We start from the raw sequence: 27,302 nt of genomic DNA on the forward strand, positions 1-27,302 counted from the left end.
TATAGGCCCAGGGCAATACTCGGCCAAGCTTTCTTCGTGGCATACAAAACTCTCTGTTGCCAGGGTTATCCATTGCACCCAGTTTTTTTTTTACGCGGTAGGAGTTGGCCAACTCATGCCGCGTAAATGCAACAGGCCCGGGCGGCGGAAAGACCCATCTGCCGCGACAAGAGCCCGACCACAGCACGGTACACTCCCCCGGTGTTTCATTTACCGATTTTGATAGTGCCAAGAAATCTGAATTGTCTCTTTGTTGACGAGTTTTGTTGAATATGAATGATTTCAATGCATTTTCGGCTTGGTTTGGATTATGTTTGTGTTTCCGTAAATAGTAATGTGTGAGCTATAGTGATTGAGGTACTTAGACAAGTTGACAACTGGCTTAAGTGTATATTTTGTACGCAATTTGTCCTGCTAACGTTACAGTTCAATACTAGTAGTACATTGTTGTACACTTGACGTCTTAGAATATTTTGTCAATTTTTTGTATCAACTCGTCAACAGTGATTTCCGCCCGGCAGAACAGTTGCGGGTTCTTGTGATCGTGGGGTACCGGGTATAAGTCTCTTTGTCTTTGTTACGGACGGTACCGTAGAATAACGTTGCCAAGAGTAGTATATATTATAAGAAGCAGCGCTTGGTCCGCTGCATTCTAAATCTGCTGGTTTTACACTAGTCAGTGCTAGTTATATGGACTTTCTTTGATTTTTCGCTAGTTCGGAGTTTGTACGAATTTTTTGGGTTCGCTGTAGTATTACGGTTGAAAGCCTGTAATTTACGGGCGTCTCTGGACGGCCAGGAACGCCCCAGGGGACCCTGTTCCCCTGGCGTTTGGTTTGTCAAGTGCGCAGTGCAGGCCTGCATGTGGGCTACGCCATGGCCAGCCTAGAAACCTTAGAAAGAATTCACTGGCTAGAATAAAGAGGTGAGATGAAAAAACGATCCGTATACAAAAGGCAAAAATCTGTGGCTCACCGCCTATGAGACAGCGTGAAAAATAATACAACATAGAGGTAAGCCCACACGACCAACAGCCAGCTTGTTGGATTTTTTCCGTTATCAGAATTTTGTTTGACGAAAACATTTACCGGCAGCCGTTAGAACTTATCTACATCGGCTCTGCCACAAACTTCCTTAGATTTACTAGTTTTCTTTGCAAAATTCCAAGCTCTCAATAGCTTTACACACAGATTTTTGCTCGTTAAAGATGACGAAATATACAACATCTTTTTGGATGTCATGTGTCGCATGAAGTCTTTCAAATGACGGAAATGACGAATATGCTGGCTAGGTGACTAAATTTTGCCGTTTTTGTTGACCTGGGTAACATGTAATTCATATGTTGGGTCATTGTAAAGGCTTTCCTTCATAACTGAGCAACATGTCAGACTCTCAACCTTTGTTTACTAGTTTGAATGAATATAGATAAATAAATAAATAAATAAATAAATAAATAAATAGATAAAAAGAGAGGCCAATTTGTTCCTCGGTGAGCGGCAGTGAATGATGTTTCTTTAAACAGCCTCATTACCCTACACATTGGGTACCTGCCTGTGGCACTGGCTGCAAATACACCTGATATTATTATTTTTGTGTCCGCAGGTGAGCTACGCCGCAAACACCCTCGGAATGCGTATGGCGTTCACTGGAGTCAACGAGGAAGGAAGGAGTGTGCGCTTGAGGAACAAATAATGAATTCAGGATCACCACAAAGGCAAAACAAAACAAACGCACAGGATAACAGGATAAAAACAAATGAGACACAAATGAATAAAAACTCTCCCACAAAACATCTACTATGCCCAATGTTCAAGAAACCTTGTCTCTGCGTCCTTCCTTTATCCTTTATGTGTTAGCTATAGTCTTCAGAGAAGCATTTAAAAGAACCTGTATCAGCAACATGTTCAAACATAAAATCCTTAATTGTAGGCGGCAAAAAAATAACTTATTTGAAAATCAAGCTTTAATATTTCAATTTCTTCCTAGTTGAATCTTATCAGTATAAGAGGAATTTAGATATTGTTCTCTCTTGTTAGAAACAGAAAAGCATATTTGAAAATCAAATAATGATAGCCGGTTTCTTTGCCTTAAGTAGCAAGTTTGTCAAAATGGTGCTTTTCACATACAAATCAACAAAGGCCTCTCTTTTACCTTACATATATCACACAGCCGACAGCTACCTTAAAACCAATTCCCTTGGGAATGCATTCGTGCAATTCCTAAAATTCTTACTAACCGATCGTAATACTGTAATAAATGCCTCCGCCCCTGAGGCGTCGCCAAAAATAGTTGTTCCCAGGCCGTGCGGATTTGGATCGGCGCGGGTTTGGAACCAGGGAGCGGCGTGCTCGCCCCTTTGGGTTTTTACAGTGGTTCCCACTCCAGGAATCGAACCATGTCCTTGGCGGTGAGAGCGCCAAATCCTAACCACAAGCTCCCGGGATTCGAACCCGCGCCGATCCTCACGGTTTGGGAATCCAACGCGCAAACCACTAGGCCAAAAGGTCCCGACCAGTTAGACTGGTCAGCTAGTGGAGGTTGATCCCGACTGTAACACTACCCCCTTTCTTTTTAAGACTCGTCCGACATGTGGCACTCTCTTGCCGTTACTCACAGGGCCGGTGTGGGAACCAATGTAAAAACCCAAAGGGGCGAGTACGCCGCTCCCGGGATTCGAACCCGCGCCGATCCCGATCCTTGGGAATCCAAGCACTAGGCTAAAAGTCCGGACTAGTTAGACTGATCAGTTCGTGGAGGATATTGTTTCAGAATATTCGACATATTAGCTTATTTTACGCTTGTTTCTTTTACGCGCCCATAACGTTCGGGGGAAAGGCTATGCGCGCGCGGATGTATGTCATCCATAAAAACATAAAACCAGTGTGGTGTAAAATACTGTACTAGTATTTGTTGTCATGGAGAATTTTGCTCAACCTTGAATGTTCTAAAAAACATTACGTTCTCAAGAAAAATGGCATAACACAAGTGAAAGGGTTCACTCCAGTTGTAACAGGTCATATTCAAGCTATTCCGCTTATTTTTATGATAAAACTTCAGTTTGATGTGTATGGATGAAATAATAACTTTTCGTCGGGGTCTCAGTTACATTATGTATAGTATCAGAAGTGTTGTTTTGATTTTTTTGGTATTGTTTTTCCCCAGACAAAATAAACAGGCAGAAGTCCCAGACCGCTGATCTGACGCACATCGCCCACCTCACTGCGACCACACCCAACCCTCTCTACTCCCCAAGAGAAGGTAAACATGAAACACAATCATTAGGGAGAGAAAAATAATTATAAGGGTAGTTATGTCACATTTATGGCCTTAGGGATTATTCCATCCGTGAACGAGGTTACCTCTCTGCGGGGGTACTGTAATTGTCAGGATTTGTGTGTTCGCAGCTATATAGCTCAATATCCCTTTGATGTATTTGCTTGTCTTTTGACACGTCGGTAGTTATTCAGGTTCAGATGATGCCCGGCCAATTAGGGCATCCTAGTTGTATTTTGGAATGCAAAATTAGAGCAAGACACCCCGTCTTGGTGGTAGCGTTAGGAACTCTCAAAAAATATGTTAAGCTTTTAGACCTATACTACCTTGCAATTGGTTACTGCCTAGTGTTATGATAAACAACTACATGGACATAAATGGAAACAGGTTTTAAAGAAATTACTGTTCCTGGATCATGATTACCCCACGGAGGTTTATGTCCTTGGTACTGCAGACTCTTTTTGGTGCTGCCCTACTAGGTCCTTTGCCATTCAAGTTTTTGTTTTTACATCTTTAACATCACAAAGAGACGAGAAGAAGCCGAACCTATGAATTAAAGTAGTTTTAGAACCAATGTTTTAGTTAATTATTAGAAGTCCTGTTAGTGCCATTATATATGCTTTTGTATGTGCTTGTTTGTACTTAGCCCGATAGGGCATGAATGATCATGAATGTACAATAAAGGTTATCATTATTATTAAAGGGTTGTTATAATGTGGTGGTCTTAGGGTACCCGGCGATATTGTGAGAGTTCACAGAAAATAAGAGGTGAATATTGTTCTTATAGGTGTAATATCAAGCGATGGTAGCAAGAAGACGAAATACCGCAAAATAAGCAAATCGCGATCGCTGCGTAAAACCATCGGCCTTGTGTTCGACGTGGCCTTCGTCATAATGTTGGCATATTTTGCAGGTCAGTATTTTTAGTGTGTTGTTGTACGTTCTTATTGTAACGTTAGTAATTTGCAGAACTATACATGCAATACTTACACGTGGAACACAGGCAGCTATTGTAAGTATCTGTGACCCACACACAGAATATACCCGTTTTTACTACACTTGGGTGGAGTGAGGAAAGTCGTGTAAAGTGCCTTTTACCCAAGGGCACAAGATCGGTGGCGTCAGGGGCTTGGAACCTGTGTGACCCAGTACACTATACCTAGAATACAATACAATACAATACAATACAATACAATACAATGCTGCAATACAGATTCCGTTTCGGTTTTACTATCTTGTTAGATAGTTATAGGATCGTTGGCCTTTTTTCATTTGTAGCTAAAATCACCACGCTTTCTGGGGAGGTGTCGAAGCTTTCGGAGGAAATAGAGGAACGGAACAAGGCGATGGAGCTACGAGTCACCGAGCTGGAAAGTAAGTACTGCGTTGTGACAATTCAGATAGACAATTTGGGGGCATGTACATCTATCTATTCATCTACACACATACACACACACACACACACAGAGAGAGAGAGAGAGAGAGAGAGAGAGAGAGAGAGAGAGAGAGAGAGCTATGTTCAGCGTATGTTTAGAAATGAAGGAATTGTTTTCTTGTCAAGCATAAATTTATCATTTTGCTAGCCCGATGCCAACTGCATCTTTCAGAAACGTCTGTGTTCCCTGCGTCATCTTCGTCTTTGGGGCAAATGGGAACACCAGGCCTTGCAATTGCAAGTGCACCTAGTCCGGCATCAGGGGGCAATGGGGGACTCGAAGGGGCCTCAGTTCCTTCTCATTCTCCGGGAGAAAAGGGACCCGTGGGAGTGGCCAACCAACCTAAGTTACATGGGTTTACTGAACCTACTGGGTCACCAAAAGAAAAGGGATCCATAGGAATGGCTGGGCAGGATGGGTTACATGGGTCAGCTGGGTTCCCACAAGGAAGGGGAAAAGTGGCAGTGGATGGCCAGGCAGGGTTCTCTGGGTCGTCTGGATTTCCAAGAGAATATGGACCAGTTCGGATACATGGTCAGGTTGAGGTCCTTGGGTCTACTGAACATCCTTTAGAAATGTTATCTTTGGCAATGGATTACCAGGCTGGGTTAGCTGGGTCTTCTAGATCTGGATTTCATGGAGAAAATAGATCAGTTCGGATACATGGTCAGGCTGAGGTCCTTGGGTCTACTGAACATCCTTTAGAAATGTTATCTTTGGCAATGGATTACCAGGCTGGGTTAGCTGGGTCTTCTAGATCTGGATTTCATGGAGAAAATAGATCAGTTCGGATACATGGTCAGGGTGAGGTACTTGGGTCTACTGTACCTCCCTTAGAAAAGGTGCCAATGGATGACCAGGCCGGGTTATCTGGGTCTGTTGGATTTCATGGGGAAAAGATACCCGTTGGAATAGATGGTCAGGTCAGGTTACATGGGTCTACTGGATCCCCAGGAGAAAAGCTGCCCGTGGAAATGGATGGTCAGGTTGGGTTACCTGGGTCTAATAGATCTGGAGAAAAGGGACCAGTTCAGATGGATGGCCATACTCGGGTACTTGGGTCTATCGGATCTCCCGGAGAAAGGGGACTCGTGGGAATGGATGGTCAGGTCGGATTACATGGGTCTACTGGATCTCCAGGAGAAAGGGTACCCGTGGCAGTAGATGACCAAGCTGGGTTATCTGGGTCTTCTGAATCTCCAGGAGTGAAGGGCCCAATGGGAATGAATGGCCAGACTAGAGTAACTGGGTCTGATGGATTTCCAGGAGAAAGGTTACCCGTGGCAATGGATGACCAGGCTGGGTTACCTGGGTCTAGTATATCTGGAGAAAAGGGACCAGTACAGATGAATGGCCATGCTGGGGTAATTTGGTCTATCGAATCTCCTGGAGAAAAGGGACCCGTGGGAATAGATGACCAGGCTGGGTCTTCTGGATCTCCAGGAGTAAAGGACCCAGTGGGAATGGATGGCCAGACTAGAGTAACTGGGTATACTGGACTCTCCGGGTCTTCAGGTCAAATAGGAGCTATTGGCATTGGTGGAGATGCAGTGGTAACTGCGACTGGACCTCCAGAGGGAAATGGCCATGGACCTCGAGGGACGGTGGAACCTTGTTGGCCGCCTGCTCTATCACCTTCAAGCCTTCTCAAGCATCCTGAAACAACTGACCGGCATGGATCGGATGGTGGTGAGCAAAATTGTGACTTTGGAACACAATTGCAGCAGATACATGCAGGGCATTAAGTCATGTGCGATGAATTTATCTGTCTATTAACTTAGTCGTATTATGGGTCGTCTTTTGTGGGTCAGGAAGCAGCGTTTCTGGAAGAAGCTCCAAAAGACCTTTGTTTAGAAAGAGAGTCATGGCAACATTTGATTGAGATGCCGTGATATTTATCTGACCACAACAATAAAATTATGATGATACTTCACTCCCAGTGCCATGGGGGGGGGGGGGTATTGTTTATGCTGATGTTTCATCTTCTCATTCTTGTCCTGCCATTTGGTCAGATTGATTAAAATCTAACATTTTGGGATAAAATTATCTAAAACAAATGGCATGGGGGTAGAATGCGCCAGTACCATCAGTCTTTTTATAATAGGCATTTAACCCTCATACACCCGAACTGTTTTGCGACTAAAATGACTGAACGGGGTCAAAAATGACCCCAAAATGCTTTGTTCAATAAAATCTCCCTTTTCACTTTTTTCGCTGAATGTTATCCGTACATTGCCTCGTCAATGTAAGCGGAATGTTTTCGTATGTTAAAGTATAAATGATTCCTGTTCCTTATCATAATTTATGCAAAAAGATCAGAAGGACCACGTTTTGAACTATCCCTATTTAGAGCGACAGGAGATTTTTGAGGCCCACGCCAGATTTCATGTTGCATAACGGCTTACGCTAGAACTACCGAACAAGGTGACGTTTCATAAAATTTCCTTAACAAATATTTCAAATTAATAAAGTAAATTCAGCGTTTTTCTTGTTGCCATGGCAACGGGTTTTGACAAGCATTTTTTACAAAATCTGCTAATTTCAGTTCAAACAATGACGTTTCGAGGCTTTGTTGGTACAATACATGTATTTTTTTACATTGTTATCATCTTATGTAATCCAATGTAACGTTCATGATTTAACATTGACATTTTATGCTGATTTGATGACGTCATCGGTCAAAATCCAAGATGGCGGATAGAATCACATAATATACATCATAATGACGTCATATTACGTCATAATTACACAAAATTTGTTCCGGTAATAGTAATTCACATATATCTGCGTCATCCACTGAAAATTTGGTGGTCATACAATAAGTAGTTTTGGAGTTACAGGGGTCAAAAATGACCCCAGTGCAATCAATCCGAACTTTCCTCCATAGTGTCAACAGTATTGTGTCAATCTCCCTAGAATATTAGGAGAGGTTAGAAAAGATGCCTACTGACAATGTCACGGAAGGAATTTTTTCCCGATCAAACATGTTCAAATGGCACATCAAAATCCACGCCTTGGGTAAAAAATGACCCCGTTTGGGTGTTTGAGGGTTAAAGTAATATGATAAAAAAAGACATACACATCTTTTATTGATGTGCATTTTGGGCTTCTGATATCAATCCCATTGGTGTGAGCGTGCTTTGGAAAAATTCAAAGACTCTTCCCCTAGCTGTTAACATTAGGTGAGTTAATCACAGACAATGACACTGGCTTCGCACTGAAGACCACAAAACTCAAGCATTAAGATAAACGTAACACAATTTGGAAAAAAAGGCATTTGCATCCATGATAAAGACAATCTATAGATAAGAAACGGAGAGGATGTCATGATCTCCACATTGTACTCACGCTGTGTCTTTCCAACCTTTTTTACCGTCCCAAACTTGGTTCTGTCACACTTGAAATGCAAGGCCGTTTATCAATATCTCTCTAGTAAATTGCCAAGTGGGAGATGGGGCATCCTACCGAGGAACAGTCTCTGTGACAGCAACAGGCAACGCCTGTCAACGCTGGGACAGTCAGACACCTCATCGCCACTTTGCTAGACCTGTTTATTACCCGTCATCCGGACTGGAGCAGAACTACTGCCGGAATCCTGACGGAGAATACGGCGTTTGGTGCTACACCATGGATCCCAGCACTAGATGGGATTATTGTGACGTGCAAGCCTGCGGTAAGGTCTGATTCTGTAAAAAAAAAACTTGCCAAAGGCAAACACAGACATTTTTAATCTACTCATGTCATGCCCCGACACCATATCTAAGTATTTAGGCCAATACATATGTAGCGCTTTACAAAAGAGAGAATGTACTGTAACAGATAGAAACATTTGATATATCAGTGCGCCATTTATGTCCATATTCTTGTAATTATAGCTCTCAGTATAGAATAGAATAGACTAGCTTGGTATTGTATTGATTGCCTTGTTATTGTTGCCATACATTGTGCCATGTACAATTGTCGAGCAATAAAGTTCATCATTCATTCATATCGTAAGAGCTGGTGTTTGTAACTGCTGTGTTCATGGTAGCCATCTCCTTTTATCAATATCTACTATGGCATCATTTTCTTGTGAAAAGTCTGAACAAAAGTACCTTCAATCGTACCCTACGCCGTGTCTTCGTAACTCTTTCCCCATCAGACGTGGTTTATATCAATAAGCAGGCACATAGCATTTTCCATTGCTTCCAACCAAATTAACTGAAACCCACGACGTGTTCATTTGAATACGCACGTGGAATCATTATTGTTATGAACCGTGGCTCTTAAACTTGTCGAAGACATTCAAATGATTCTGATCTCGTTCATTCCCCTACAGAACATGCAAATGCAACAGGAGCAACTATGACAAGCAGCACAGAACATCCTCCGTCCACTCCGAAATGAAACAGACAACTGCAATATGACGGGTTATGCTTCGGTTCCATTTCCAATCCGGGGCCCGACCGGGCAGCTTGTGGGAACGAAAAATATGATATAGAAGAAAACAAAAGACACAAAACGTAAAAACTTACTCCTAACAATATATTGTATATTTTCTGAATATTAATTTTTTATTTATTTTTCGTTTTGGAAAACAGTCCGGCCGGGCCCCGGATTGGAAATGGGGCCAAAGCATAATCAATGTTATCACCACCATGGGCGGCAATGTAATACAGAAGGAGTTTTGGGAGTCAAAATGTAATACAGGACTATAGGCAGTTTCTAATTAGTGGGTTATGACCCAGTGAAAAAGACAGCAATGGAAAGGATGTGTGGAATTGTCACTCATCAATCACACCATGAGAAGGATGTTAGAAATATTAATTTACGGTAGACTACCTTATAATCATATTCATTGCATTTTATCTTATTTACCAAGAACCACGTGTCACCACTGCGGCGGTTTTAGAAGGGCCTTGCAGACATAAATGAAACAAGAGTGGCAATGAAAAACTATTGCCATGTCGACGGTGGAAAGGTTACTTTTAATGGATGTTAGTTGTATTCTGGTTTACACGAGTCTATCTCATATCTCTGACCCACACAACAACATTGGCTTCACTCTGAAACAAGCTAGAAGCAATCCTGCAAAGCTGATCACAGACGCTGATTATGCAGATGACCTAGCTCTACTCGCAGACAGAGTCGCGGACGCAGAAACATTACTACATGCACTGGAAGAAGCGGCTTCTGGGGTAGGACTGTATGTAAATGCCAAAAAGACTGAATATATCTGCTTTAATCAACATGGCGAGATAAAGTCCCTGAATGGAACCCAACTCAAGAAAGTTGAGCATTTTACATATATGGGAAGTGACATATCTTCCACAGAGAAGGATGTTTACATACACATATCTAAAGCCTGGGGGGCACTTAACGGCCTAAGGCCAATATGGAAATCCACATTACCAGACATCATGAAAAGGAACTTCTTCAGGGCTGTGGTAGAATCTGTGCTATTGTATGGTTCATCAGCGTGGACTTGGGAACAAGCTTGACGGAACTTACACCCGCATGCTTCGAGCTGTGCTCAATAAATTCTGGAAACAACACCCCACTAAGGCGGAACTGTATGGAACATTACCATCCGTATCATCAATCATACGAAAGAGAAGGCACGGTTTGCAGGACATAGCTACAGACACAAGGAAGAACTTGTAAGTGAACTCCTGCTCTGGGCACCAACTCATGGGCACTCCTGTGTCGGGCGACCCCGACGGACCTACATAGACCAACTTTATGACAAACAGAACATCTTTATGACAAACATAACATGGTAGTTGGTACAGTTGAGTCCGACCGTCGTCCTGGTCATTTTACGTGCATCGAGAAAATAGACAAATCTGGCAAGGCAATTGCAGGGCTTATGATGAATTTCGGATATGAGATCATTATCGTCATCATTTCGGGCGGCTTGCCCGGGCTAAGGTTGCTCTCTCCCTCCAGGCGTCACGGTCTGCCATTAGTTGGTCTAGATCTTCAGACCTCACCCCTACATCCCCAGCAAGTCGGTCTGTAACTTGAAAAAGAAAACAGCCGGGAGGAGTCTGAATCGGAGGCTACAGACAGGCCAGTTACTACAATGTATATCCCCATTTTCGGCATGGAGATAATAATTTCAACGTGTTTTATCCGTAGCTTCTTGCATGTCTTGGGTTATGCTGCCCAAAATGTGTACTAGGGGTACGTTTGAAAAAAGGAAGCAATCCTATATAGCCTGGATGCCAGACTGATTGACTATACCTGCACAGGCAAGTAAATTTCTCGGCTCCAGGACATGTCAACATGCCCCAAGGAAAAGTTACTACAGACAGTTAGACCCTAAGTTAAAAGGCGGAACATGTGTTTTTGTTTCTCCGTCCGGCTAACATGGCTAAAGGGGTCGTTCTTTGTGTTGACATCTGGCATCCAATATCAATATCTTTGTTATTACATGTACCACCATTATTGTCATTTTATTGTTATTATTGTTATTATTGTCATTTCTTGTATGTATTGTGATATTAGTGATGATTCTTTATTTGTTTTTAAATGTACTCTGGAGGTGTTGGCCTTGTAAAGGATGCATCGATCCTGTTGCCAACACCTCTCAGAATTTTATTCTGTGAAGCTTAATAAATAAATAAATAAATAAAAATCCAGCTGATGGGATTCTAGTATTCCCTCCGGATCTCAGGGCGGGACATGCTAATTCTAGACCGCCCACAGCAGAGCGCAACCAACTGCCGACAGCTGGGCGTAACCGACAACAGGGCGCAACCAATCGCCAACAGCAGGGCGTAACCGACAGCAACGCGTAACCAACCGATCACGGCAAGGCGGAACCAGTATGCGACAGGACAACGACAGTCAAACAACTTTAACTGCACGCTTTAAGGATAGTCTCTATCAGACTAACCGCGCCGGCTATAGGGAGAACATTTGCCGCGGGACTTTTGGCCATGGAGGGTTTCATTCGCAGGCGCAGTTAGGGTTGCAAATTTGTGTAAAGAAGTTTGATCCATTGTTCCAAATTCCTCGTCATTTCATGGGCTACATTCAACCAAGAACAGAAAGGGGAAGGCTTAGCAGCTTCGGTATTCAAGAAAGCGAAGAATAGACCACAAAGCTGGCACCTCCGGCCACATGGACCTCCGCCCGTCCGGAGCCAAGGAAAAGGCCAGGAAGTTGAAACGACACCACGCCTTCCCTCTGACGGAGTTCAGATAGCGGTCTGAAGGTCAGTAAAGTTTTAGGTCTAAACCTGTTGCACGGCGCATATATTTCTGTACACATAGACATTGCCGTTTCTATGCTATATGTTTGATCACCCCGATATTTCGTGAAGTAATTCATTTATTCTATTGTCGAACACAGTGTTTACAAACGACATGTCCTCTATATGTCATGCACACTGCCTGATGGAAAACTGATTTGGAAATGTAGCACCCCTGGCCAGCCATATACCTGATAATGAGTTCGTTTTAGATTGAACTTACCCAGAAATGGTTTTGTGGCCTGTCGTTTAATTTGTACAAACTTCTAAGTAGGCGTGAAGAGAGATGATAAGTACCGTAATCTTTTCGACATTGCAATATTTCTTGCAAAGTTACAACTTCATAAATATCGTGTTAAGTTCAGCTGACACAAATATCCCTGAGTTACAGATTTCCCCAACAGTTCAGTTACCCATTAATGTGAGTGAGTGAGTGAGTGAGTGAATGAATGAATGTGCATTGACTTTAAATCAAAGTTGCAGAAATTATGTTTATGTATTTGTGTTACTCGATAAGACCACGTATAATGAGAAACTCCTAGCAGACAAATGAATTCTCTACATGTCCAGTATAGAGGACGTCTCTAGCTTTTGGATCGGAAATGATTTCAAATGTAGAGTTGAACAACGTAACCGTAGAGAGTATTATACAGACATGTGCCATCTTCTATTTTCCACCGTATATCATAGGAATTTAATCCCTTACACGTTCTGACAACCAATAGTTAGTTGCATGTAATGTATGAAACTGCTGTACAACCTAAGTTGAGAGTAATTCATCAGCTTTTTTTTCCAGGAGTTATGAGATGATACGGATGGGAGGATGAAGAAAGGCTGGAGCAACCAGACCGGGCAATGTACCAGGAGGACAAATTACATGGATGCTTTTCAAACACTTAAGTTTAGTCTTATCAGCAAAAAGGGAATGTAACATAATGTTCTCTCTTGTCAGAAACAGGATAACATATCTACATGTAAAACATCAATAGCGACAGCCATTTTCTGTGCCTCAAATAGCAAGTTCCCCTAACCATGCCTAACACCACAAATCAACACCCCCACCCCTTCATTCCATATCAAGCCATGCAAGTGTCTCCTCAAGACGTTCTGTGTCTGGTTGTGCCTCAAAACTGTGCACCTGCTAACACTGTCACTGTACAAAATTACATATTTTGTATATATTATTGTGTTGTATCCTTGTGTATACCCAAAACCGCCCTGAAATACAATGCCGAACCACTAAGACAGCAAACTTGGTGATACAAAAGAACCAGTGAAGTTTCACCCAACTTTGTGTTATATATTTTGTATTCCATCTGACTTTGTAACGATGTACAGGACAATATAGGAGCCCCAATTGTATTCGTATTACTGTTCACGTTTCTATCTTGTATAACATTATGATATTTAGAACTTACAGTTTGATCAAATGATCATGAATACACTTTGATACGAATGACGTAAGACCGTTACTAGCAAAAAAATTGAGCACCTCTTAACTAAAAAAATTGAGCACCTCTTAACTCTGTACCCAATGATATATTTCGTCTATATAATTGTAGTGTTTCCATGTGTATACTCAAAGTCTCCCTAGAGTGCAATGCCGACCCACTACGGCAACTAACTTGTTAATCCAAAACAAATACAATGTAGTAAAGTTTCACCCAGTTATCTGTTATTTTGTATTTTATCTGCCTTTGGAACGATGTACAGATCAATATAAGAGTCCCCTATTCCATCCTTATTACGGTTATTGATTCTATCTCGTAAAACATTGACATCTGTGCTGGGTCGTGGAATATTCAACATTGCTTCAAAGCAAATTGATATGTTTTTATCATGTTCTTAAAATAAGAATATAACCATACTATAGCTGTCCTTTTTCTTCGAAACGTAGATCATTGCAACTATCTCAAAACTGATGACATATACACTACTTGCAAATGAGTCACTCATTCAAACAACAAAGGTTTTTTAAAACATCAAGCTATCCGTATTCATTGTAATTGCATCTAATCAACCAAAAATATGTGCAACATATTATTCGCCCTTGTTACATACAAAACATATTTATATATACATGTATAGATCATTACAATAAACGCTATAATAAACAACCGTAATTACTACCCGATTACATCGAAGACATACATTTTGAAAATCCATGACAAAACATTCCATCAAACTATCTGCCAGCCCTGTTACTTCCAATTCAACAGAGGGACAGGCCACTTCAAAACAAATTCCCCAGGGAATACTCATATGTTGCAACTATGCAGGAACAAATTCCAGACATGCCTGTACAATTCTGGGAATTCTTGCAGATCGGGCGTAAAGTATACTATTAGGCTCGCCCCTGAGGCGTCGCCAAAAAAAACATGGCAAAAGGTGCAAGGTAACTTGAGTACATCAATGGTAAAATTACATCAAGATAGTGCCACAAAGTAATGGGATACACAAAGAAACAAAAGTATAACAAGTGATGAAAATAATGGAAGATGCATACCAATGTTTTCTGACGATAAAAGCAACATGAACAGTTATTATGTGACGATGCCAATACTTAGTATTGTGATTACAGGAAGCTTCAGAAACTGCTGTTTTTAGTTGAGGTGGAAGAGAGTTGTATAGAGCTGCACCATTACAGGAGGGATGTACTGTAGATGGAAATTTCAGAAATTTAAGTGAAAATGTGATGTATGGCATGGTGGTTTTATTCAAATAGTACAGCTTTTAGATCTAGTATATCTGAAAAACGATGGAAAGGTGGCAAAACTTAATCAAAGTGTGAGTTATATGTAATCATCTGACTTCTGGAACTGTAAATAATCAAGACAACAATATGATTGAGTGGTTTGTAGAAATGAAGAAAGACAATGATATATAAACCTTTATCAAGTCATTCTTTTTAGAAATTTCTCAATTGTACATCGTATTCTAGCACAAAATCAAAATTTTCTGTCAACACAAAAAGTTCGAATTTTTTTCCATCGCAAAAAAAAGATTTTCGACGGTTCCACTGCAGTGAACAGTCACCTTGGTCACGTGACATTACAGACCCATGATGTCAGCAATTGGTCAGAAATGCCAGGAATTATATCAACCGCCGTCTCTGTTGATTCTTAATTATTCTACGCGTTAATGTTTTGACTTGGAACAAAATTTTTAATTCGGACTATATCAACTACCAACAATGATGACGTTGTTTATTTGTATATGATATTTATAATTCATAGAAATATATTTCGTAAGAAACAACACTCGCCGCGGGTTGCGGAAATTTGAATAATCATGACTGTGAAAGTAAACAAGAAATACTGTGAATGATTCTGGACATGACATATTAGTATTTTGTAAAAGACTTAACCATGTACCACTGAACCATGAAATTTCCCCAAACACTGTTGTGTAATTATATTTATCAATGTTTGTACCTTACATCAGTAGTTCAAAGAAGAGTAATACAACTCGTCATATAGTAAAATAAACAAGAGATGGTAGACCTCATATCTCCGTGATGTACCTAGAGTTTTTGTAAATTTCATACTTTATCTTGAAAATCCATCAACACGATGTTGTGTTACTCTACGGACACAGCATACGCAACCAAAAAGTGTAGCTCCCGTCGGAAAGTTATGAGGGTTAGGAATAATTTTGTTTGAAGCTCCCTGAAGCTCTTAGAGATGAGCAGTGTAGCATGTAAATTATGCACATCGAACGCCTTTGCCTAGTAAATAAAGATTTGCCACAATTCCTTTGAGTTTAATCGTCTAAGTATCCATCATCACTACCGTATGTATACAGTACGCATTTTAACGTTTGTAATTGTATTGCTGATCTCTGTGATTTTAATAAGTCGTTTCTCTTGAAACTTATTTATGTCTCTAAATCAATGTTGTATGAATTAGCTGTAATTCAGACTGTTGTCTTGACTATCTGCTACATTCTAATAAAGATCTTTAAACTTTTTAGACTTTCTACCTGAGTTAGTTTGCAGTCAATGAAATGTGTAACGTTACATACATACATATCTAGCCAGATAAGCGATTTGCAGTGACCTCTCTAATCGCCACACGGCGCTGCTACAATAAACTAGCAATAGGATGATCGTCATCTAGTCATGGCCTTTCCAACCAAAGCAACGCAGATTTTCTGGCATTTCCCTTTTCCGACCACAACCCGATATGGAATGACACTAGCCGACCCCCGGTGTTGTTTATGAACGTTGATATCTATTATCATAGTGATGTGCTAAAAGTAATTTAAACCAGACAGAGTTTCAACGTTATAACGATCCAACAAACAGCTTTGGAGTTCCAATAATTTGTTTTTTTCTGCTTATTTAACATGACCCAGATTTTACATCGTTTCCCCTAGCATATCGTTATTTTCGTACCTTCCCTTCCTCCGGCCAATCAATGCTCCCCGCGCGCTGACGTCACCAGGCCACCAGAGAGCACCTGCTCACCAGCCTCCTCAAAGCGTTGCCTTGGAGACGGGCTTGCGGCGGATAATTGCGGTATGGTGCGGGGTGTACGAGGTGATCGCGATCGACATCCACCATAAATACACGCGAGCGTTCGGAGTCTATCCGCGATAGCTTTCGCCTTCGCATGGGTGTACAGCGCAGTGGCTTCCACGTAGTCGTTCGTTATTGATGCCGTTTGCAAAAAGCACAATTACACGGCTTTGGAATTGCCTGACCCTGTGCGTTAGTACCAGTAAGGCGTGGACGTAATCCGATTTACTGTCGGGTGATAAAAATCAGCTTTCGTGTTTCAAGGCGTCTTAATCTTCGTGTGAGTGTGTGGACGTAATGGCGCGCTAGCACGGATGATGGCATCTAAATCCGAAAGGCAGCACTATAAAGGCGAGTAGAAACTCCAGTGTCCTGTAAGCCATCACGATTTAACATGTCCCATGTGCAAATGTTACATCTGCAATGCAAAGCGTGGGAAGAAGTGTTTAGACAGACTATTTCATGTACGTGTTGACGTGGGACGAGCCGAGTTGAAAGGTTCCGAGAAAGCGGCTGCTTCCGACGAGCAGTACACGGAACCGTCCCGTGAAACTGTAAGCGTGCCAGCCATGGTTTTAGAAAATCCAGGAGCCCTCGTGCTGTGTTAGCCAAATTCGACCGCGCGACCCCGGCTATATTTAACTTGCCTTTTCTTCCGACGAACGCTCTGCTCGCAAATGAGGCCACTAACTGAAGCTGGCAAATTTGTGCGATGAGAAGGAAGTGATTTAAAAGGCTGAGTCTACTTGAATGAATATGGAACAGAACAGTTCGTCAGGCAGTGCTTCCAGAGCTTCTCCGACAGTGCCTGTAAGAAACCGTAGGCTTCCACAAAGACCGTTTGACTACAAGTTCCAACTGATCCTGATCGGGGACAGAGGAGTTGGGAAGACGTGCATATTGGAGAGATTTTCAGACGACACATTCAGCATATCCAGTAAATCTACCGTAGGTGAGTCCCAAGCACACACACGCGGTTCTCAGAACGTCCGTAGAGCGGAAATATTGTTTATGTGCCGTAGTATCGACCATGGAATTTAGATAAGCTTTGAATGACGAACTTTTCGCCCCCCCCCCCACAGGTCTGGCCTTCCCTACCTCCCCATCCCGGCCCCTCGCCACTGTTTACCAACCCCATTTGTGGATGACGATCTCGTGTCGACCATGACACGCCTTGTAGCGGGAGTGATGTCATAGGGAGGGGCTTAGTGGGTCAGATTGTGAGCCAAACTTGAGGCTAAGTGAACACATCATTGCTATGCACGAAGCATGGTCAAAGGGAACGCTACAGGAACAAAGTAATTCTTCTCAATCATTCTGTGAAAAGTCTGTCCTTGGTCGCGTTTTTAGTCTAAGCAAACAGCGGATGTTACGCCCGTTGTTTCTTCAGATGCCTTGAAAAAAAAAAGAGGTAAACTTAGGGGTATGTTTGGAAGGATTTGTTAAACACGAAATGAGCCATTTTTTCTTAAATTCTAATCAATTGAAATTTGGTCTCAGATGATCTTAACACTATTCTTTGGTTTATAAGACGTAGACCAGTTGGTAACATTTTGCTCTATTCAGTGATTCTCGTCCAAATATGACTCTCTTGTTGCAGCAAAGACTTTGGATCTTCGTCCTCTGTTGTCCTTGTAGTCATTGAAAATACAGTAGACACATTTTAAGCAAGAGCATTAATCTATTGTCGACGGCCTTGTTTTTAAAGCTACAGCAAGCATTATGATTCATCTTGGCACCCCTGACCTATAAACACACACTGTGCACCCCTCCCCAACCCGTCACTGTGGTGTAGTAACCGCTTTGACCCTGACACGTTTGGCAAGCCACCCTTTCCTTCTCTCCTCCATGCCTCAGCTGCTGTAAACGTAATTAACCTACGAAGGTACTTCTGGTCAATAGGCTGTCTTCCCTTGTCAGTTCTTAAATTCAATAATTGGAGTTGATAATTATATATCAGCAGGTGATTTATGCTGGAAAAAAAAACTTGATATGACGCACCCTGAGGCCGACATCAAATCACAACAAGGACACAGTACTTGTTGACACCCATCGTACGGGCGCTCCGATCCCTCACCAACGCAAATTCATTGTGAAAAAAAAACACAACTACGATCAAAGAAAAAAATTTCAAGCTGTCAGAGTTTGAATGGTGCTACTTTAATAGCAACGTCATCGCGTTATCAATGGGTTGATGTAGAAATGTTTGTGCTATCATATAATGTACTCTTAAGATTGTTACAATAAAAGGGTATTCGAACGACTAGCGGGTTTACTTTTAGATGATCAACGTAATTCAATCAAAGTAATTTTAAGTCGTTTTAGCCAGCTGTAAGAAACCCATCCCCCTCCCCCCCCCCCCCCAAATAATGTTCCACGACTTCCGTCATTCGTTACGTTGGATTCCCACCATTGCCCACCAGGGAGAATAATTGATGTACATCCAGGTCAGAGAAACTATCCATGACGATGTGGGGGTATATAAGCTAGTTCGGAGTTGTTACTACGCATGTGCAGTGTCAAAGGTGAAGCCCCCCCCCCCCCCCCATAGACGTGAACAAAACCCGGCGGGGCGTTGTTACGCAAATCAAGACAATGTCGAGAGGAGCACTGTTTTCAAGCCGGGGGCCTTCACCTTTGACACTGCACATGCGTAGTAGCAACTCCGAACTAACTTATTCTCTCCTTCGGTGAGGTAAAATGAAGAAATTTACATTTGCAACATACTTGACGCTGCTCAGTTGTAGACAAATCAACTGGTCTTGTGTTGTCATGACCAAAGTTAAGGTTTTTTTTTCATACCACCATTTCACTTTATTAAATATAGCATATTCCCCCATAAATGCTTAAATTTATGGTCATTATTTGCCACCGCCCTATTTGTCCAGTTGACCATACCATATCAATTGGGCATAGGGGAGAACAAACAGATCCCTTATGTCCCAAACTTGATATGCGCAGCTGGTGACCAGATTGCAGTGACCGTGGACCTGATTGTAGCTGACCATTCACGGAGTAGCATATTTTGTATGCAGGAAATGGCAGAATAGCGCAAGTAACTTTCTAGTAGTTCTACCATCATCAAACAAATATCTGAACAGAGTACTGCGATCCAGTAGCCCTTTTGGGGCCGTAGGGGCAGTAGGTTGTTTATCCACTTTGTCTAGGCAAGGAGGTTAAATAAATATTTAACCTCCTTGGTCTAGGGTATTAGAAGGCGGAGCCCATGCTTCTCCTTCCACTGTCTTTTACCCCATCAACCGAAGTCAGGTACACCTGGTTCGAGTGAGGAAAGTGGTGTAAAGTGCCTTTCCCACGAAAACAAAGTCTAACCAGAAATGCCAGGAATCTAACCTATGACCTTTTGATCTCGCGTCAGGTAGCCTAGCCACTCAGCAATTCAACCCCACAACTGCAATTAATCCGCGATAAAGTTCACACCGTTAATCTGTTTATCAGCACTTGATACCACGTCACGGTGCTTTTCATACCCATAAAAACAGCATCGCATAAAGGCTGATAGTTTGGAGTCAAGGAGGCTAATGATTGCGCACGGTAGCGGTCAAAGCTGCTGCAATACGAAATGACAATTACATGTTAAACACTCATCAAATCGATTCCTTACAGTGTTGATTGAAAGAATTTTTTAAAAGACATCTACTTATCATGACTTGAATTGTGTGCCGTGACTGAAAGTGCTCTCTGCACTAATGCCAAAGTGCCTCAAATCCTCCTGAGTGCAGTCGCATATCTTCACGGTAGCATCTCACCAAACAGGCCTGGCGCACGATTTGGCGCTAATGTGTCAAGTTTATTCCAAAGTTGTTGGCTTACATGTCTTCTGACAGCATTCTGCGCTGGGCTATGAGCTACGATAGCTTGGCCCTGTATGCAATTATACATATTAAAGCTAGTTTGTTACGCCGGGTTGTGGTTATACCAGCTGTTCAGATACAAAGACTGGTTTTGAGCCAACAAAACGCAAGCATTAGGGTAAACACCGATCAATGGGTCGAGTTTTCTTCAGCCTTTGCTGTGTTAAAAATCAATACGCTTGGATTTCTATCTTGACAGAAACGGGTTACAAAATGACCTGAGTTTGAAAAGGTATAAAAGATGCATTGAGTTCATACGTTACACATAATTTAACGTGTGTACCACAGTCCGACCGATGTCATTGATAAATTGTGTAAAAAAATATTTAAACCCGTAATATCTGACTTAATCAAAGACCCTTTCATGCCTATATAGCACTTATTATGAATTATGAATTAGTTCTTACTTTCTTAACAAACCATCATCGATCATTCTTGTCCGCATTGCTTAGATCTACAATGCACGGCTTTATTATTACATCCAAATCCTCAGATAAGAAAACTTGATACTTCCAATACTTGCGCTCGAATGAAAACGCAATGTCACGCTTTTTGCACGCATTGCAATGCCAGGTGCGCACACGGTTGCACAAACTCACACCATGCATATAATGTAAGATAGAAATGTGAAATCCCAACGATTCCCTCGGCCCACGATCATTTCTCCCTATTCCATCTTCCTATAAGCTTCCTTGAATAATCCTACATCCAGTCAGTCGTGGTCCCAGCCTTTGGCCATATTGTAACGGATTCCTATATGGAAATGCCCTTTTTCAGTGTGAGGAAAGGTGTCGTACGCCCATCAGTACCGTTACCCATCACAGAGTGCGGCTGATTTATATGTAGCCATATCCCTGCTGAGCCGCTAATGCTATTGATTAAATATAGCCTTCACTATTCATTTGGCACTAAGCCCTGATCTGACTATCAGTTATACAGTCGTTACATGATCCTTGTTTTTGCTGCGCTGTTTTTGTTTGGTTGAATGCGTTTCGATGAAACTGTGGTATCAATTATGTTGTCAACATCCTTACAAAATCCGATAGTCCCAAGCCTGCCGACAATATCTGTTTTTGCCGATGGCATTTCGGAGCCCATTCCGTTCTGGATGGAAGACGATTTCTCATCTCGGCTGATACGTCAGAGAAAATCGTGTATCAAAATCCCCGTCTGATTTCTAACGATCGCGTAATCTTTTATGAGGGGTCTTTTATCCCTGTGTCGCCATGATCGGACTCACCCAGACAATCACCGGGCTCTTGAAGATGCTCACTTTCCATTACGCCTGAATGATTAGATTAAAGGAGCTCTCCAGTGGTACCGAGTTTAGGGATAGTATGAAGGCCAAGGCGAACCATGGCTAGAAATGGGAGATACGTTTGCCCTGTGGAAAAATCATCCGCATTCAACAAATGAGACTACGCGTGCAAGCTTCTCATTTGTTTTAGTGAGCTGATATCTAAAGGGTTTTGGACATTTTGTTTTTCAAACCAGGCATCCTTTAAGATACATAAAATTCTATCCACATAGAAGAATACAAGAAAAATCCAGTCTATGTCCTGATGTTTATATCTTGGCTAAGGCTAACAGTGTGTCATTCCATCGGGCAAATGCTTCACTCTACGCTAGGAGACTGGTGTGTGTAGCATACGTTCACTAGTTAATCACCACACCCAACTCGCACCCCACAGTGCAGATGTGCCGCTACAACCGTTATCTCGTACTGACATTAGATAATACAAAAACATAAACGAAGTGATGAGACATCTTTAGTTGATAATCTTATCGCTGGAGTCGCCAGGCCTAGGAGGGGTGTCTTTCTGAAATCTGCTGATGGCTGATTAGAAGACTGGTTCATCCTGCATATATGATTTTACCTCAATCCTTCACAGGTCTTATCATCAGAGCACTTATGGATGTATACATAAAAGCGAACAATTGGTGTGATTGGTCGTTACGGCCCAGCTACTTCCGTCCCGGTATGGATGATAGATCATGACGTCATCTTGGCACGGTAACTGTTTGTCTATACATATATCCTAAACGGTCGTCAATCTGGTGGGGGCATTTAATTAACGTAAACGAGCCGGCTGGGCTGGGCTGGCTGTCTGCTGGCGTGCTGAGCATCAATTCTGACACAAACACGAGCCAGTGTGTTTTTTAAGGACGATATTTGAAACATGTCAAAAGATAGTGTAACACATGTTGTTTGTACTGCAGGGACCTGCAATGACAGCAGCATCTAGGAACATGTTTACATATACAAAATTGATGAAATATTTTTCGAGACCTTAAAATGGTTATGATGTATTATCTGATTAAGAACAGAATATTATCATTAGTAATTATAGTTGATACAATATCTTATTATTATCATTATCTCATTTCCGCGTATACATGTACCTGCAATTTGCTCTCTGGCATGAATTTGCAAAATGTTATTATCATTCTTATTATCATAGTTGATCACACTAATCTTCAGCTTACGTGTTGGTGTCTACATCATATTGGATAATTATTGATCATCTACATCAGAACGAACATCAGTGCCCATAACAATATTGATATATGTCATCAGGAAACAGTTTGGCAATAGCAGGAGTAGATATATCCCAGTCCAGTGATATAGTATACTTTTAAACGTTCCCTAAGCTTTGAATTTAAACCTTGTAAATCATGTACGAGGATCTGGACATATTGTTGAGCTCACATTTGTCGGTCGCCCATATCACCAATGACGCCATGGACATGCAGAGGTTTATGACTTCATCTAAATCTCGTATGCTTTCAGAGGAAATCATATCAATCTGGAACATGGACAGAATACCTAGTTTCTATCAGACTGCCTACACTGGCTTATGGGGAGAATCACATGCCAGCTACCAAGGGGGTTGACGACTCCGAAGGGGGGAATGTAACCTTATCGTGGACTGACTATCCTGGCCAATTGTTCCCCTTTGTAAAGAATTTTTAGATCCCTTACCCCCGTAGGAAGGCCCGGTGGATGCTACAGAATACCCTTGAGCAATCATGTTCATTCATAGATGTTATCTTATTAGCCACGCGCACATATGTGGTTCTAGAATTTGAAACTACGTGTTACGCCATGGCTTTTGAAATAGACAATGATTGCCACGCAAATACAAAATTGGATTATCAATTAATTGTCCAAGGACAGGTTTTCATCAAAGGCTATTGAATACCATGTCCCTGCTGTGTTGCCTTGCTTCCGGCCTGTAACCTCAATTTCCGGCAATCAAGGCTGATACACAGGAAACGAGACAACAATAGCTCTAAGTGTTCTTTCAGCTAGCTCCCAATGCTCGTGTCAGGCCGTGGAAGAGGATTAGAATTATTACATACCGTTATACTATTTAGTTATCCCCATCTGGCCGAGATATAAGATATGTATATAATACAAAATGTATTTTTCATTGCAGGGGTGGATTTTAAGATCAAGACTATCAAAACTAAAGGAAAGACGATACGACTGCAGATATGGTAAGTGTCTTTCTTCAAGTATTCATTTATCTTACACTATCAAACTACAACGCAGCCATTTCAAGTCAAATGAGGACGTTCCATTCCCCCTCTCTATTGTATACATGTATTTGTGTATGCATCTATGCATGTATATATACCGTCATATATGATTGTCTGGCGATATATGATAGCAATGCCTTCAAGTACCAGAGTTTTCAACCCAGGATTGAGGTGTTAGTTTTCCTAAGATTATCATGTGAACTTCTTGGCCACCAAGAACAGCGGAGGCATACTCATTTTCTAACTTTGAGCAACACCTGCAGCTAGATGTGAAAAGGTCAGGTGTAACAAGTCGTTCAGTGTGAAACAACCAGCTGTTGCCACACTGCGTGCCACGAAGCTGGTGTGTTACGCCGAAGGGCGGTAATACCGGCTATAAACAGATACAGTTGCAGAGGATGATGACATGCTGTAAAATACATTACCCATGTGGTAGCAATTGCTGATGTGTTGCAGTCGAAGTTTCATAAAAATGCATTGCCTGGCTCTTGTAGTGATGTCTTTATTATGTCACATCAGGGACACAGCGGGCCAAGAGAGGTTCAACTCCATCTCCGCCGCCTACTACAGAGGCGCCAAGGGCGTGCTGGTCGTCTATGACATCACCAATGAAGAAACATTCGAAAACCTGCCAAAGTGGCTTATGATGATTGACAAAGTAAGTTTCAATCATAACTATTTATTACCTCCGTGAAAACGGAAATATTGTTTTCGGTCTGTTTGGTCCCGGGCTGAGTTGTAAAAAAAGTGGGGAGAGTGGACAAAATACGAGGCATATGATAAAAAGGTCACAATCTTCCCCACCAACCTCTGCTTGGAGAGTAAACGTTGGCACATGGTTAAAAGTCAGGAACCCGAGGATGGGATGTGCCCGATAATGGAGCATATCATGTAAGATGTCAATTGGACATGATTGTTTTATATTTTACAAAAACTCCTCGATTTATTGTTCTTAATCATTGGGATTGCTGTTACAGAATATGAAAATATCGGATACCGCTGCAAGTGTAACAACCCCGGTTGTAAGATATAAATTGCCATCAAACGATTCGTTTTGCTGCTATATCATGTCGTCATTATAATGTAACTAACTGTCGTACTAGAAACGAGGTCCCTTTTTTCTCTGACAATTTGTAATAATTTTATTCCTACAGCATGCTGCTCCTGATATAGAAGTTATTGTCATTGGCAACAAGAAAGACAAAGAAGAACTAAGACAAGTAAGCACAGAGAGGGGAGAAAAGGTAAGAAATAGAAAACATTGCTACACAAAACCTTGTGTTTCATAAAGATAAGATACTCAGGGTGCATTTCTTTATTTGATTTGCCTCTGATGATTTATATCGCACACCTGTATTGTGTATGTTCACAAACAACACGAATGAAAAATCCTCGAGTTATCATTAAGTTTGTGCTCACCGCCTGTTGCCATATGACATGTAGAGACGTTTGCAGAGGTTGGCAAACGTTGCTGTGACATGCAGCGTCATCTATGTGTTCATGACTAAACTGCACGTTCATATACGCTGTGGGATAATTTTGATGCTGACCTGTTTCATACGCAAAAATTGAATTTTGCATTAAGAAATGAATTTGCAATTTCATATATTTGTCTTTCACAAATATGCATGACCCAAGCTATATTAAGGACATGGCGGAGTCTATTTTATTGTTATTTCTCGATCCTTCTTCGCAGTTCGCCTATGAGCACAACTGTCGGTTCTGTGAAGTCAGTGCCAAAGAGAACTTGAATGTCAAAGACGTCTTCTTGAAACTGGTAGATGATATTGTAGATAAGGTAAGATGCTTCATTTCTTATCTCCTTTAATTGGTGACGATTTTATCTAATGAAATGCCTAACGATAAGTTCTATTGCTAATATGTATTGGTGTCAACATGTGTTTTGAATTGATAGTGGTAAAATCGTTGAATGTACATTATGTTACACAGTGATTGTTACTAGACCACTGAAAGATTTGCGCTAAATCGACCAGTCACTAAAGGTAGTGCAGATTTATAGAATTACAGTCATCACAACGAAACAAAACATTAAGTACAGTCTAAGTAGCAGCATCATAAGGTATAACCGAACAAACAGGATAGGATTAGATTGTATATGTTTTTCCATGTTGTTTATGTTGTTTATAATAAGATCGTGTCCTATATACCAACCAGGTGCCTCCGGAAATGTCTCCCTTCGGCTTCGAAGACACGAAGTTGTCCTTACCTCGGTCGGAGCAAGGCGGGAGGGAACCATCCAGGGTCTTCTGCTGCACGACGGGATAGAAGTCACAGAGAACACACCGTACGTCCCTTCACGATTCCAGATCTCTTCACATTTGCAACAGTGACATTCGACATAGGGGGGAAATTCTTTAGCAACTACATGGGACAGAACCATCTCAATTTACATACGTACTAATTCTTCATCTGTTCCATGATTAAGACTCTGCAGGCGATCGCGATGGTGGCATCTCCATCTTTCCTCGTAATAAGTGTCTTATGTTTAAGAATTGATTGGGAAGGGGTTGAAATGAAAGAATACACATTGATGAATGAAAGAAATATATCATTTGATATTTTGGGCATTTTGTTGTACAAACGGTCAAACCATCAATCTAAGATCCTCTCAGTGGTCATACTGCCATGCGTTGTCATTGAACACTTGAAGGCCTTAAGAATAACGAAACACTCCTGTGTCTTGATTCCCCACCTAAAAGAGCTACAGTGTAAATACATAGTCTTTGTTATTTATCTATCATGGCTAAGTGAACTGTTAGAGTATTATTGCATATCAAACGCTTCTAATGATTGATTTTCTAGAGATTAAGTTTAGATTCATTGTTCATCAAATGGTTTGCATGTAATATGGTCATGATTCGTGCGAGGGCGCTTCGTTTGCACTCCCTTTGAACAACCTTTGTGGTTGTGATACAGGATGCATCTTGAAAAGTTATGACGTACATCTGCTGCGAAAAATGAAGAGTTTCATAATCAACATCAGGTCATAGATGGGGCTGAACTTTGATTTCACACCTTTATCAGACACGTCTTCTCTTCGACAGGTTATTGAAATAAGAAGACTAGCGAAGCTTTGCAGAATCACATTTGTACATAGCAATCGACGAGCTCAATTGTGACCACTAAACGTAAATAAGATCTTTGTGTTTTTAAAAGGACACGGTCTTTAATGAGAATACATTTTATGACTTATGGCTGCTGCATTATTTGATACCATCATTATAACGATTACAGTTATCGTATAATACCGATTTCATCGTTGAATGGTAACTGCAATCCTACTTTGTTGGTACTTTTGGTACGTTCTGCTCTCATGGCATCTGGCAGAGGAACTATCAGCGACACTAATGACACGGACACAGTGAGATACAGTTCCTCCTCCTCATCATCATCAGTTG

At 41.5% G+C, this 27,302-nt stretch overlaps 1 protein-coding gene and 1 long non-coding RNA gene across 2 annotated transcripts; both read left to right on the forward strand.

The window, feature by feature from the left end:
• Positions 1-2,777: 2,777 nt before the first annotated feature.
• Positions 2,778-4,664, forward strand: LOC136428741 (uncharacterized). The gene is made up of 3 exons (XR_010754655.1): positions 2,778-3,258; positions 4,061-4,186; positions 4,552-4,664. It is a non-coding gene; the product is annotated as an uncharacterized lncRNA (long non-coding RNA).
• An 11,804-nt stretch (positions 4,665-16,468) lies between these two features.
• LOC136428742 (ras-related protein Rab-12-like) lies at positions 16,469-27,096 on the forward strand. The gene is made up of 6 exons (XM_066418475.1): positions 16,469-17,417; positions 23,781-23,841; positions 24,403-24,541; positions 25,038-25,127; positions 25,580-25,681; positions 26,059-27,096. Exons 1-6 carry the CDS (start codon positions 17,216-17,218, stop codon positions 26,167-26,169), a joined length of 705 nt encoding a protein of 234 aa, XP_066274572.1. The 5' UTR covers positions 16,469-17,215; the 3' UTR covers positions 26,170-27,096.
• The last annotated feature ends 206 nt before the right edge of the window (positions 27,097-27,302 follow it).

Source organism: Branchiostoma lanceolatum, chromosome 2, assembly GCF_035083965.1.
Source record: "Branchiostoma lanceolatum isolate klBraLanc5 chromosome 2, klBraLanc5.hap2, whole genome shotgun sequence".
Taxonomy (NCBI): domain Eukaryota; kingdom Metazoa; phylum Chordata; class Leptocardii; order Amphioxiformes; family Branchiostomatidae; genus Branchiostoma; species Branchiostoma lanceolatum.